Genomic DNA, 14,383 nt, shown 5'->3' with positions numbered 1-14,383 from the left:
ACACACACACACACACACACCTTAAGGTCCGGGTGATTACAGTGATGTGTTTTTTGGCCCGACTCATCACCATTATTGATCCTCTCTACCTCACCTTCTAAACACATTTCACACGGTCTATTTGTCCCAAAATAAACTGAGACAGAGACACACAAACACCTACGCTCTTACACAAAAACAATCACACCACATTGTTAGGAGTCGCTGATCTTGCTAATCTGCATTTTAAAACCAAAAGAAGAGACTGCAAACTTCACTCTGCAAGTGAAATCTGTGTTTTGTCCTTATGTGACACAAATCTGTTGTAATGATCGGTGGCTGCAGTGCGAAAGCAAAGAGCATTTTAAATGTCCTGCCACAGCATGAATGAGTGGATATGTAATGACACCATACACATGGACGCCAATTTAGAAGAATTCGTTTTTAGAGTGGTATTGGATTGATATTGGCCACAATGTCAAACATAACTGATCTTAGGATATGCAGTGTGAACATTTTATGGTCTATTATTTGTAACTATGCATAGCCTGCCTGTAGTCTAAAAACACATTTATTTAAGAAAACAGCTTTCTGTTGAGCTTAATGACAATGCATTTTGTGACAAGGTCCAGGGTTTTAAAATGTATAGGCCCACCAGGTAAGTTATTTCTAAAATGACAGATCTAAAATTATGAAAAACATACATTGGTGAGCATTATAATTAGAAAAGTGAGCACTCTAGTACATCTGTACAACAAACTCACATATTGTCAAAGACACTATTTATGCACACATACAAAAGGAATCAAGAGCAGGCATAAACTAAATGAACACAAAACAAACATTTCCTATAAACAAAGGCCTGTCATTGACATACAAAAACTCATCACTATCAGCATACACATTAGGATGAATACCTCATATACACATGCAATGGGGAATGTGGATGCAGAGAGTATCAGATACAGACATAGGGTGGTTGGGTAACAAAGACAGAGTATTACAGAGAAGGAGGGGAGCGAGCGCTACAGCACTGCAAGACTGTGAAGAGGAGAGGAGTGTGCCTTCGGCCCGTAACGCTGTTGATTGGCCCATTAAGGCTGTAATGAGGAGAGTTATGGCAGGAACAAGCCTGAGGTCAGAGACAGAGGAGTTACGAGAAGCTGATCTGCACAGCAGAATCCCTTTCGCTGCTCTATGGAGCCACACAGACTGATAAATACATCCGACCGCATCCTCTCTATTCAAGCAACTGTATCTTCCTCTACCTCATGTGGAAGTTGGATTGACATGATATTGTTTTTCTGTCTCTTTGTATGTTCACATGTTGGTTTGGACACCCAAGCAGTTGCTCTAATGGCTCAGTGAATCAATACATGGCACGGCAAAGTAATACATATGTCCATCTAAGTACATCTGCATATGCACATGCAGTCAAATGTAACTGCACCCTAATCTACAGCTGCTTTTCTACAAACCTTTTCCTGTGTTTCAACATGTATTTGACTGTGAATTTTAAACTGATGTCCAAACAAACACAACAAAACTAATGCATTCAGTGAAGAAAATGTAAAACTCAGTCTTTGAGGCCGCTTGTGCCATAAAACAGCTTTTGGAAAAATGTAATAATCACATTCAATATAAACCACTTCAGATTTAATTTGCCAACAAACGTGTGCAGCATACGCCAGGGATGAACGGATACTTCCATTAGATTGTTTTTTTTTCTATCATCTCACTAATTAATCTGATATGAGAAGCTGGAGAGAAGACATCATTTTCAAAACCCAGTGAGAGGCCTCATCAAACAAACTCCAGCAGCGGAAGAGAATGAGAGTTGGGGAAGGAGCTAAGAGAGCTGGGAGATTTGTCGTTTGTTCAGCATTTCTTGTTCATCTCCCTGTTCACCATCCTTGACCTTTTATTTAAAGAGTTCGATTGAAAACACCCTTCAAAAAGGTGTTCTGAAAGAAAGGCAATTGTCAAAACCATTTTTTAAAGAGTTTTTTTTTGGCAAATGTTATTTTTTATACAAATTAACCTTGAGGTTCAGATTCATTTTGAGCAAAAACATAACACTATGTCAACATTTCTTATTGAAGCTTTTTATTTAAATAAACATTGTTCGTGATGAAAAAAATTGTAAGTGAGAACATGAATGACTTTCTAACCAATTAAGGCTGAACATGGGATGAAGAAAAATACATGTAACATTTAAAAAAAAAAAATAATTGAAAAAAAATGTAATGAGGCATTTCAACTTTTAAACTGTCAGACAGTATTAATAGGAGAAATCAATGGTCACAGAGGCATGCAAAGACAATCTATAGGAACCGGTCCTGGATTCTGAACCCTTCCCAAGTGACCAAAAAAAGGTGAATCTTTCTATCTTCATTCAGAATTGTTCATCTCCTTTTTGCTCATAATAACTTTGCAAAAACAACCCGCAGAAACACACCTTTTTTTGTAGTTTTACATGTTTTCAAGCGTGTATAAACAGATGTATGCATGTTAGCCTAAAACCAATGATCTAGCACATTGATGTTATCCCTGAGCTCCAGGATGTCTGCATATTGAATTATTTCTAGTTCAATAAGCAGAGGCAGACTGCTCCTGGGCACCTCAAGGACCCAGAGTGCATCTGCTCCCACAGGGACTTTTTATGTCAGCTCGGCAGAACCCCACAAATATGAATACATCTCTCACATTCATAACGCCTCCTTTGAGACCAAGCCAATTTTCTTTGTGAGCGTTTTTCCTCAACGACATTTATTAGAAGAATATTGGATGTTAGAGCTATCTCTAGTGAATCTTTTGAAAAGAGAATTGAAAGGAAATGAAAAATGTGAGACACGTAGATGTACTTTTGTTCTGTATATCCTTATATTTTTTGATTTGTGTGCTGTAGGGATAAGACAATGAGTCTGAGAATGTGTCACCTTTCAATCAGTCTGAACCAGGAGAGGCTTCAGGCCCGAATGTTAAGTTTTAGAGCCATTCTAACGCTGAGGACATACATTATGTTTGGTGCTTCCTTTGAGAAGGAACACTTTAAGAATTAGCCGCGTTCACACCGCAGTACTTTTCCCACTTTAGTTCCGATATAGTTCCGAAATGTCGCGTTCACACCAAAAAGAGCCGGAACTAAAATTAGTTAATCAGAACCTTTTTTACCCCCTTTTCCGTCCCTGCTAGAGAGCAGGGACTTTCGTGGGAGAAAAAGGTTCCTATGTCTGATTGGCTGGGCGGAAATGCAAACCACGCCCCGTAAAACTCCCAAAAAGTTTTGTGAAGCCGCCATTTTATTATCCTCGCATTAGCATTAGCATTAGCCCAGTGCACAAACGCAAAGAGACTAACTTATGGCAACACAAAAGAAAACATGGGAGCGGTGGAGATGAGGAGGTGTCGGCGTTCTGGCGATTTACTCGGAAGGCTTCAGTAGAAGCTGCTGGGAGTCTCAGCAGCTTCTACTGAAGCCAGTCCCCAACTCCGGGGACTTCCGGCCGGGGACTCCGGGCGGCAGTATACGCCGTGAAGTTGTTTGCGGCCTGCCAGTAAACCCAAAGCAGAAGAAGAAGAAGTGACGTCAGCGGCTTCATTTGCCTAATCCTTCCCCAGGAACTTATTCCGGTGTGAACGCGATCTGTACTTAGTTCATGAGAACTAAAGAGTTCTCATGAACTAAGTTCTCATGAACCTTTGTGGGAAAAGTACTGCGGTGTGAATGCGCCTATTGAATACCATCACAACAGGGGGATGGTCTTAAAAAAAATGATATTGATGATAACGGCCACTACTGAGTCAGGATTGGACAGCTGCATACATGGAAGGAAAATAAGGAAAATCTTGCTTAGCATCAGCTAAAATTAAATATTTCCATATAGTGTGCAAGCTGGAGAGGAAAACTACATTTCAGATGGCAGCACATTCTTCCCATCCTCCTTCCTCACTTCCTCTAAAGCTTTCCTACTCTAATCCCAATTCTTTACACCTTCTTTATTTCTCATGTAAAATCCTCTGCAATATCTCACTCCTTTTCCACAGTTGCAATCTTCTCAATTCTGACTGCACCTCTCTCACTCTATCAGTAGCTTTATCCCTTTACAAACCTTCTCAAATCTTGTGATATCCCCTCTTTTGATCCATCTCTTGTTTCCTTTATTTCTCCTTTTAGTCACTCTTTCTTGTCCTGAATTGACTTGTGTATTTCAGCTTTCAGTGTCCTTGTTCTTTTTGCATTGTGCAATTCTAGAGCCGATCAGTTTGCGTAAAAATAAACAATCAGCTAGAAATTCATTCATGGGCATGATCAGTGCAGGCTCTTAACAGTTAGTTAGCATCATCTGAAGAAATGGTGGGATTTCTATAGAAATATAAGGGCAATCGAGGTCAAATAAACAGATAAAAGGTGACATTTGTTATGCAAATGATGTGTCGACTGTGAACTGTTTTTGTTTGAGATGGCATCTGAAAATACAAGAACCGTACACTCAAGCAAATAATTATTGTTCACTCTCTGTCAGACACGCACCCAAAAAATCAGCTAGGCATTTCTGTCCCATCGGAATATTTTGTACTGGGTCAATGCGTTCAGATGAGGCTCCCAAACACACTCATCAGACACAGGGTATCCAAACACAGACGGCCCGAAGGGACACATTCTCCCTCTCCCTTTCTCATACACATACGCACACAAAAAAAACAACAGGAAAGCTATTTTATGCAGAGCACTAAATGACCACCTCTTACATCAGGGTGTGTTTGTGCCCCCGATGAGCTCAGCTAAACACATCTAGGCTGAGCCGCTGTCCCCACAAACGCACGCACGCACACACACACACACACACACACACACACACACACACACACACACACACACACACACACACACACACACACACACACACACACACACACACACACACACACACACACACACACACACACACACACACACACCACACACACACACACACACACACACACACACACACACACACACACACACACACACACATCACACACACACACACACACACACACACACACACACACACACACACACACACACACACACACACACACACACACACACACACACACACACACACACACACACCACACACACACACACACACACACACACACACACACACACACACACACACACACACACACACACACACACACACACACACACACACACACACACACACACACACACACACACACACACACACACACACACACACACACACACACGATGAAAGCTTTGTTCGTTTGTCTCTCTGCCAAGATACTCTACCATGCTTATGTATAGGTAATCCATTATCATGCAAGACTGGATTTTAGAGCTATTATTGATATTGGGGAACCCAGAAAAAGAATTTCACTTAATTTTTTACAGAGATACAGGCTTTCGGAATACAACTTATTGGAAAGTAATGAAACTATTAGTGGATAGAAAATGGATCAATGGCTATTTTGATGCTCAACATATGCTTGGGGTGCATTTATTGAAACGAGCTGCAAACACAATGCTTGAATATTAAGGCTAATGCTGAAGGTACTCATATTTTCTAATCTGTCTTCATATAAAACTCACATGCCCATATGTATGTAGGTTAACATTGAGTTATTTCTTGCTTTAATCATAACAGTCCATAACTACCATGAAAAGATCCTTCATATTAAAACTCCACAATAACACAAAATGCATATTAAGTTCAACCAATGCTTCTATGTGGCTTCACCAGTTTCAGTTGGGCGAGTGAAGTGCCTACCAAATTCTGTCTTTGTTTTAAGATCCCCAAATAATTTCTTAGAAAGGAAAAAGTATCCAGGAAAACATATACTGTTGGTTGTTAACTTTTTTTGGCAGGTGTCTCGGCCTATGTTTTTTGTCGCTTACTCAGGCCCAACAATGTATTATTCACTTGAAAAGGCTGTGTTGAATAAAGGATCAAGATAATAAGGCTTTTAAAAAAGACTTGATTGTAGTTCAGTTGTGCTCCACCTTGAATTACATGCTGACATTAAGTTTTTCCTTTGGTCTAAGTACTAACATAGAAGTCACACTACTGTGAAACAAATACCTCATTATTAAGATTAGAGTAATCTTATTGTTGGTCAACATGCTAGCTACTTCTCAGAAGAGGATATATCTATGTCTATGTTCTGGTCTGGAACATAACAGGGCTCTTATCCCAGAATGCTCTGGGACAGAGGGACCAGAGTTATAAACCTGGAGGATAGGGCTGCACAAAGACACCGCTGACAGACTGCCACTCCTAGGGCCGGCTCTAGACAATTTGCTGCCCTAGGCGAGATTTTACCTGGTGCCCCAGCCAGAGAATCGTACAGTAGAAAAGATAAAGGTCAATAGAGTATCCAAAGAATACACAATAGAATGGGGGGTGGACGTCACATCCTCTAGGGGGGTCCGGGGGTATGCTTTAACATTTTAAAGTAAAATGCTTCAATCTTGTGCACTTTGAGCAGAATTACTACTAGATCTAGGGGGTACAACTCTAAAACACCCATATGAAAAAGATCGGTTTACATTTTAATAATCAAATAAGTGTGTGAACATAACCAACAACCTACCATAGCCAATAACAAATAAATGTAACTTATTTTATTTTTGTTGTTCTTTCATATCTTATTTGACCTAGTTAACATTTATTTATTCATGAATATTTTTTTATCTCTCCAGTTTTAAACGATATTTTTGGTTTACTGTCCTATAGTATACATTGAAATGATTTCAAACCTGTTTATCCCAATAATTATAAAGGAGTGCCTTTGAAATATGTGTTTACAAAAATTGTGATCAAAACGTTTCAGACCCACTGAGATAACTTAGACTAAAGTTAACTAACTAAATACTCAAGAGCCCTTTACCTCACTGAGCTGTAGTTATCAGCCTCTCAGTCTGTCTGGAGAGGACTCTCCCTCCACATTATTGTAGAAACATCTTCTTCTTATATCCGTTAGAGCAGCTAGCACCAGATTCTAATAACAACAGCGCCGGTACCGGTGCGCCCTCCCTCTCTCCCCTCTCTCCCTCTCTCCCTCTCTCCCTCTCTCCCTCTCTCCCTCTCTCCCTCTCTCCCTCTCTCCCTCTCTCCCTCTCTCCCTCTCTCCCTCCCACGCTCCCACGCTCCCTCGCACTTTGGCTGTGAGCTGCGGGCGCCTGATAAGCCAACATCCCCCATTTTCATCACTTACAGCGCCCATCGTACAGGGCAAATGAAAAGTGTAACCGGGGTGAAAAGGGTGTTACATTTACTTCATTATGAATATAATATTGAAAATTAGGATGAGCACCAATGGTCAAAAAAAGATTCTACCAGCGCAGCGCCTCCCTAGATTTGGCGCCCTAGGCGAACATCTATAACGCCAGTGCTACGGGCCGGCCCTGGCCACTCCCCGAGGGCCTGAACCATCAACCCCAAAACAAATGCTACACATCTACCAGAGTTCCCGTTAGCCGGTAATTACCGGACTATGACCGGTAAAATATGCTGAAGACCAGCAAATCTAAATCTCTCCGGTCAAAATGTCCGGTCAAAATAATTCCCCCTTAGCGCAATACCGCATCAGTTGCGCCACTTATGTGACAGACAAGAATAGTATGTGACAGACAAAAGAGTATGTGACGGACAAGAATAGTCAATTATAATGTCTAACACTTAATGTGGAGAAAGAGATGTCCTGTATGGGTTGATTGTGCGTTGATCTGTTGGTAATGCCTCAGGGTTCCGGTGGGCATGTAAACAAATGCATAATGCTACGCTATACTTTGTGGCCTCACCCGGTTGCATAGCGACGCTTATTGTTTAGGTGTCTTTTAATAAGCAGGTAGTCATATCATTAGCTATAACTAGCTAGATCTGATCGATATGGACATAAACGCGAGTAAAGTCTAATCTGACGGGAGAGAGAGATCAGCTGCTGCTGACGAGTCGACACACAGCTCTGCATGATCACCTGCAGCGGTGAGCGGAACAAAACACACACTTCAGGTTAGAATATCACACGTAGCTATTTGAATGACCTCTCAAACTACCTAAACTAGTTATAGATATGTTTAGTTTTACTGTCGGGTCACTCATTACTGGATCCGCGAGCGGCATGATACTGGCGGGCTGTCAGGAGAAGGAGAGAGCGCTCCGTCTATTATTCCCGTGTTATTTAGTGGGAAAGAAAAAAATAATTAAGCAAAATAATTAAACAAAATGCCTCTTGAGGGCATGAAGTGACAAAAACTCTCAACATGTCTCCATTAAACCCCATTGTAAGTGCAGCCTTATCTTTCCCCACCACAGCAGCCGCACACCTTTAGTTAATCTGCCAAAAAGGCCACATTATTAACCCGAAAGTACACAAAAAGCACACTTCAGATGCTCAAGTTCCTTGACATGCTTCACGCTTTGAAATTTCACCGATATCTGTTACGGTTCTTCAACAAAACGTTCACATGTAAGAGGTTTATCTCTCATTCAGAACAATGAAAATGTTCTCCTCTCACTGATTACTGCAAATCACCATGGAAACCTTTGATCTCTGGACACGTCGTTAGCTCAAATATAAACACCTGTGTCATGGAACACGATGATGTCATAGCTCCAACTGACATGTTCGGAGCAGCAGACTTCAGATAATGGTTAATGGTCCTGCACTCAACAGCTCTACGTCAATTATGGGGTGTCATCATATGCCGTTTCCATGGAAACGCATCCCTCGCCATAAAACACGATGTCGCTGTAACTCCAATGGACAAGGTCCGATCGTCCCCCAAACTTCGCTTGTATATCACCGGTCCATGCCTCAACAGCTTTACACCAAATCTGAGATCTCACCATAGGCTCTTGCCATGGAAACGCATTCCTCACCATAAAACACGATGTCGCTGTAGCTCCAATGGACACAGTCCGGTCGTCCCACAATCTTCACCTGTATATCACCTCTCCATGCCTCAACAGCTCTACATCAAATCTGACATCTCACCATATGCCGTTTCCATGGAAACGCATCCCTCGCCATAAAACACGATGTTGTCGTCTATGAAAAGGGTCAAAACAGCACCACACTTCAGATAATGGTTAACGGTCCAGCCCTCAACAGCTCTACGTCAATTATGGGGTTTCATCACTTGCCGTTTCCATTGTGTATCCCTCGCCATAAAAGACGATGTCACTATAACTCCTATGAAAATGTTCAAAAAGTGCTCAAACTTCACATTTGTGCTAACAGTCCAGCCGTGAAGACATCTACGGGACTGTTTTGAGATTTCTTCAAATGCCATTGCCATGGCAACACAATGCTCGCCATGAAACACGGTTTTCTCATAACTTCAGTGAAAATGCTCCAAACGGCCCAAAACTTCACAGGTTTGGTAACGATGCAGCCATCAACGCATCTAAGCGTATTATGGGATGTCATCAAATGCCGTTGGCATAGCGACAGATCATTCGCCATCAAGTTAGTTCAAAAGTTTGCAGTTCAAATATTCTGCTGCTTTTCCAAGCCTTTTTACTTTCTTTTCTTCTCTCATCACACATTCAAACCCCCAGTGTTCATGTATCATTTCAATCTAAATTCTTCACTTTCTTCTTACACATTACATTTCAGCATAGCAGTTTAGCGTCAGCTTTTCAGCATAAAGCATTCCCACTAGCAATTTCTTCAGGAATTGCATTCTCTAGTTGTAAGTTACTGTACACTTTTGAATAGTTAATCTACTATAATTAGTAGATTTATAGATAAATGATAGATTATTACTATTGAATCATATCAATTTGTTTTAAAGCTCAATAAATAACAAAGAAGACCTTTAACCGGCACTTTTCTAATTTTGTCCGGAAGATTTAAACTAAACGGACATTTTGACCGGCAAAAAAATATTCTAACGGGAACTCTGACATCTACAGTCATTCTGATGCAAATATCTTCTGCCAGTGTATAAGAGTATAGGAGAAATAGTAAGAGAAAAAAAGATAACACTGCATGCAATAAAATGGTGATAAGAGAGATACTCCCACATCAAATAATTGTTTGTCTGAAGCTGTTACATCTGAAAAATACAATTTACATCTCGAAGCTAGAACAATACAAACACTAAAATATGAGTTGTGGTAGCATATTGCAACATGCTGTTTGTTTTAAATAATGATTTACATAAAGACACGTGTATGTAAATTGTGCAACACTTCGATTGACACATTTATTATTGTGTAATTGTATGTTTATGCATTCATGTGTGAATGAGTGTAGCTTACATAGAGTTACATCCTCTAAAATTAACCAAGTGTGCATCCAATTCAATTAAGGTCACTTCTATGTTGGCAGCGGTCTAGAACCTCATTATTTCCCTTTTAATCATTTGCTAGTGAAACAAGTCGTGGGAAGTCAGCGGTGAAGTTTCCAGATGTGCAGCGGCGTTAGACCTGCATCTTAGGCCAGGTGGCTAGCTCATGGCCTAACCCGTTTAAAAAGACAGCGAGATGGAGAGAGTCAGAGAGGTGAGATGATAGGAGTTGATAATTGGAGTCACAAAAATGAAGGAGACTTTAAATGAAGGGCAGGAAGGAGAAACATAATCTTAAAAAGAGGTAAAAATTAAGGTAGGGGAAAACCTGCATGTCCTGTATGCTATGGAGCCATAAAGAAAGTTCCTTTCATCACAATTCGTGTGATGCTTAGTTTTGATGGGCTGCATGGTGAAACTTCAGACCCGAGTTATACATCCTGTGAGACTCATTAAGACAGGGTTGTGCAGTCATTACAACAGACCTAACATGTATATTTTCATTCATTACGCCTTCAACAAGATGGGCTGTTGGATCATTTAAATTATTCCTCTTCAAATATCAGCAATCTTTCTACAGAATTGCAAAGTCCAATCTTTAAAACGTACCAAGATCTCTATTCATGCTTTCATTTGCAAAGCTGCTTTGTATACAAAACAATTATATTTGGCAATACTGTTAACGGGTTACTTTTGAAGCCTGTTACCACTAAAAAGGACAATAAGGCAAGAGAAGGGCAGCATGTTGTTGGCGTAATGTACAAAATCAGTAATGATGATGGTGTGTCAAGGAGACATAAGGCAGAGAGAAGAGAGAAAGATGACAGTCAGTAAAAGAGCTCACTGGGAACAAAGTTTTCCTGAACAGATCAATTTTACATAAGCGATTTCAATCCAATGCCCTTCCGCTGCCAACTGGGAGTGTTTTTCACTTCTTTGTGCAACTTGGTGTCTCTTTGTGTATTTCTCTGTATTTAAATGGATTTCAGTGTGCCTGTGAACCATCATTTTCCACTGTGTTGCTAAAAGCAACTGACGAGTCACAGACCTATCCATTCGCACACCATTTCCGTCATCATGTGACAAACTACAGTGGTGAGCAGGGATCAGAGCGTATGGTGTTGTGTGTTAATGGATTTTGGGATAGATGGAGTCATTCAAGAGATTTATAATCTATGGTCGAGGACTCAGAGCATTAAGACCATTGGATGTTTAATCCTAATCCAGGAGCTAAAACCTTCGTTGTGTTGCAACACTGAGTGCGTGGCTACCACATCCATTCTTTTACAACATGTTGAGCACAATTTACCAAGCATTGCATATTTTCAAATGTCTGTTTCTTTCTCCAAATAACCCAGTCTTAATTTTAGTCCCATGTTAGCATTTTCAGTGAACGAACGGCACCACTTGTGATACATTTGCGCATAACTGAATATGAACAGATAATGCTGAACAAGGCCATAAAAAGTACTTGTACCATAAACTTTGTGATGAGAAAATGTAAAGTCTGGGGAAGAATTAAGTATTGCTGACCATGGAAAAAATACAATGCAAGTCGACTGTGTCTGTGAGGGTGAAAGAGAATAAATTAAAGAGACAGAGGGATACGATGAGAGAGATGAGGCGTCGCATTGAAATCAAGCAGATATTATTACAGCATATTTGCCAGGTGACTTCACCCTAAGCAGAGAGGGTCAGAAATATGGGGAATATGGATTGAATTATATTTCTGCTGCACATGAACACAGCGCTGTTGGATGTTTTATATAGAATAATAACCAAAACAAAATGTCCACTACCTCAGGAGTCTCATTCACTCTATCATCCGTCTACACAGCTGTGTGGGCTGTGTTTCTATCTCAGGAAAACTACATTTTCCGATTTAGTCTCATTTGAATATTGTCTGGTGTTTCCCTTGATAGACTAAAGCTGCTTATCAATGGTACAGTGAATGTAAACATACAAGGCCAACAGGCGGCTAGCTGGTTCTTTAATCCCCACGCACAAATACTCGTGAGCAAACCTATTTGCCTGCCAACAGTCGAACGTGACTCGCCATTACACCCAGGAAAATAATCTTACTGTTGGGAGTGATGTGTGTATGTATCTATCTATCTATCTATCTATCTATCTATCTCGAGCCATTATTTCCACTTTCATAATTTCATTGTTTCTACAGCATTTCTTCAAAAGTAAGGTCACTTAAATAGACAATTTATTTTATATTCGAGTGTTGTATGTCTTTTAATAATGGACCAAGAGTCTCTTCAAATAAAAGCTGATGATGATGAGACAGAGACCTCCTCAACTTGTTGGAAGTTTTTTTATGAATTGAAAACAAGAAAAAGAAAAGCCCTACATATTTTCTACTCAGTTGGAAATTGCAAGACTTGTCTTTGCCATGTCTTTTGCAGTGCTTCAAAAGACAGAACACGATGTCCCACCATGAGACAGCCACACTGTCCATGAAAGAAAGTTGAGGCCTCCCGTCATGGGAATCTATGCTCTGAATCTCTCCATTTAGGGTGCCATTAGTCATTCCTCCCTTGCTCCTTCCCAAAGAGATGACCACTGACGGATCGGTACAGAGATGCGAGGAAAGAAGCAGGTTTGATGTTTGCACATGGTGAAAATACGTTCACACCGTTTGCCCTAAATAGACTCACACATGTACATATAGAGGGCATTTCTTCAGAAAAGTAAGGTAAGGTTAACAACCCAGATGCACATGATGATGCTGATTATGATGGGATGGAGCTTAGTACAGAGTTAGAGTCATGCATGCACATCTAATTGCACACACATAATTAAACATTAATGCAAGGACAAGCGCGTATTTAAAAATAACTCTAAGTGTAATAAATGGTATTATTTCAAAAGACACAGCAGATCCAACAAAAGTAAATTCAGGGTGCAGAAAGAGGTGTATTTCAAATAAATGTAAAAGATCACATTTGTCATTCAAAGTTTCCAAAGCAGTGTTATTCGATTGAATTTGGTGACTCAAATGTTACTGATTCTTTGGGCTTCATTACTGAATATTATTTTTTTAAATGTATGTGTCATCCTTACATCAAAACAGATTTGTTTAGCAAAACAGTGCCTGTAGTTTAGTTAGTAAAGCAGAAGTTGCCTAATCCTTCCAACAAAGATCACAACCTGCTATTTAATTACTTTAATTAAGTAATAACAGATAAAGACCAACATAAACTCACGTCTAGATTATCCAAAACACATGCAAAACTACTGCATGACAAAAAGGGATTTTGTCGTTAAAAGCACCCATTTGTTAGTCTGAATTGATCCAAACAGACCCATGCACTCACTAAAGAAGAAACAAAGACAACTTTATCACTTTCTTAAATCCTACCTTTGATAAGCATGGCCGCACAAATATAAAATCCAACCGAACATGGTCCCCAAAACTTCATCCTGGCAGCGCTGTGTGGACTCGGCCGGCCCCCGGCTGCGGGCTCTCAGTGTCGGGCAGACAGGGAATCAACTCCGGCTTGGCTGTGGTGTGAACATGAGGCTGGAGTAGACGAAGAGGAGGGAGACGGAGTGTGTGAGATCAAAAACACTGACAGACTGAACCAGTGTGGAGTAGTTGAGATTGGCGCGTTCACGCTGCTTCACAAACACATTCCCTCACACAGCGCTTCACGGGGGCGCGCGTCCGAGCAGGAGTTAGCCAGAAAAATGGCTGCTGTAATTTAACAGGTAGAGCCAGCCAGCGATGACAATAAATACAGTAAAGTTTATGTAATGTCTGATAGAGACGATCACTTTCACGATACGCAGCTAGAGTGTCATTGCAAGGTACATTTCGCATTTAATAAGACCCCATCGTGCTTTTCCAAGTCCTCCTAATTGAATGCTGCAGTGATGTAGCCTAGCTTTATGTGATATTTAAATCCGCTCATTGTTCATTCTATATTTGTTATTCCCTTTAAAGAATATTTGTTGTTGCATATTTACGATAACAAGTAAAGTTAGTTTCTAACTAAGCTCCACTAACTTTATAAAGTCAACTGTTTTGTCTCGTGCCCTCACCTGTCTCAAGACGTAGACAGAGAACACGTGTTTGTG

At 40.5% G+C, this 14,383-nt stretch overlaps 1 protein-coding gene across 1 annotated transcript in view; it reads right to left on the bottom strand.

The window, feature by feature from the left end:
* Positions 1-13,725, bottom strand: part of LOC117487375 (neuronal acetylcholine receptor subunit alpha-7-like) — a 40,507-nt gene extending 26,782 nt beyond the window's left edge. Inside the window, exon 1 of the mRNA XM_034136012.1 lies at positions 13,665-13,725. Coding sequence (XP_033991903.1) covers positions 13,665-13,725 — 61 coding nt within the window. The remainder of the gene's footprint in view (positions 1-13,664) is intronic.
* Positions 13,726-14,383: the final 658 nt, after the last annotated feature.

Source organism: Trematomus bernacchii, unplaced genomic scaffold (genome assembly GCF_902827165.1).
Source record: "Trematomus bernacchii unplaced genomic scaffold, fTreBer1.1, whole genome shotgun sequence".
NCBI classification, from domain to species: Eukaryota; Metazoa; Chordata; class Actinopteri; order Perciformes; family Nototheniidae; genus Trematomus; species Trematomus bernacchii.
This window is presented reverse-complemented; position numbering and strand designations above follow the sequence as displayed.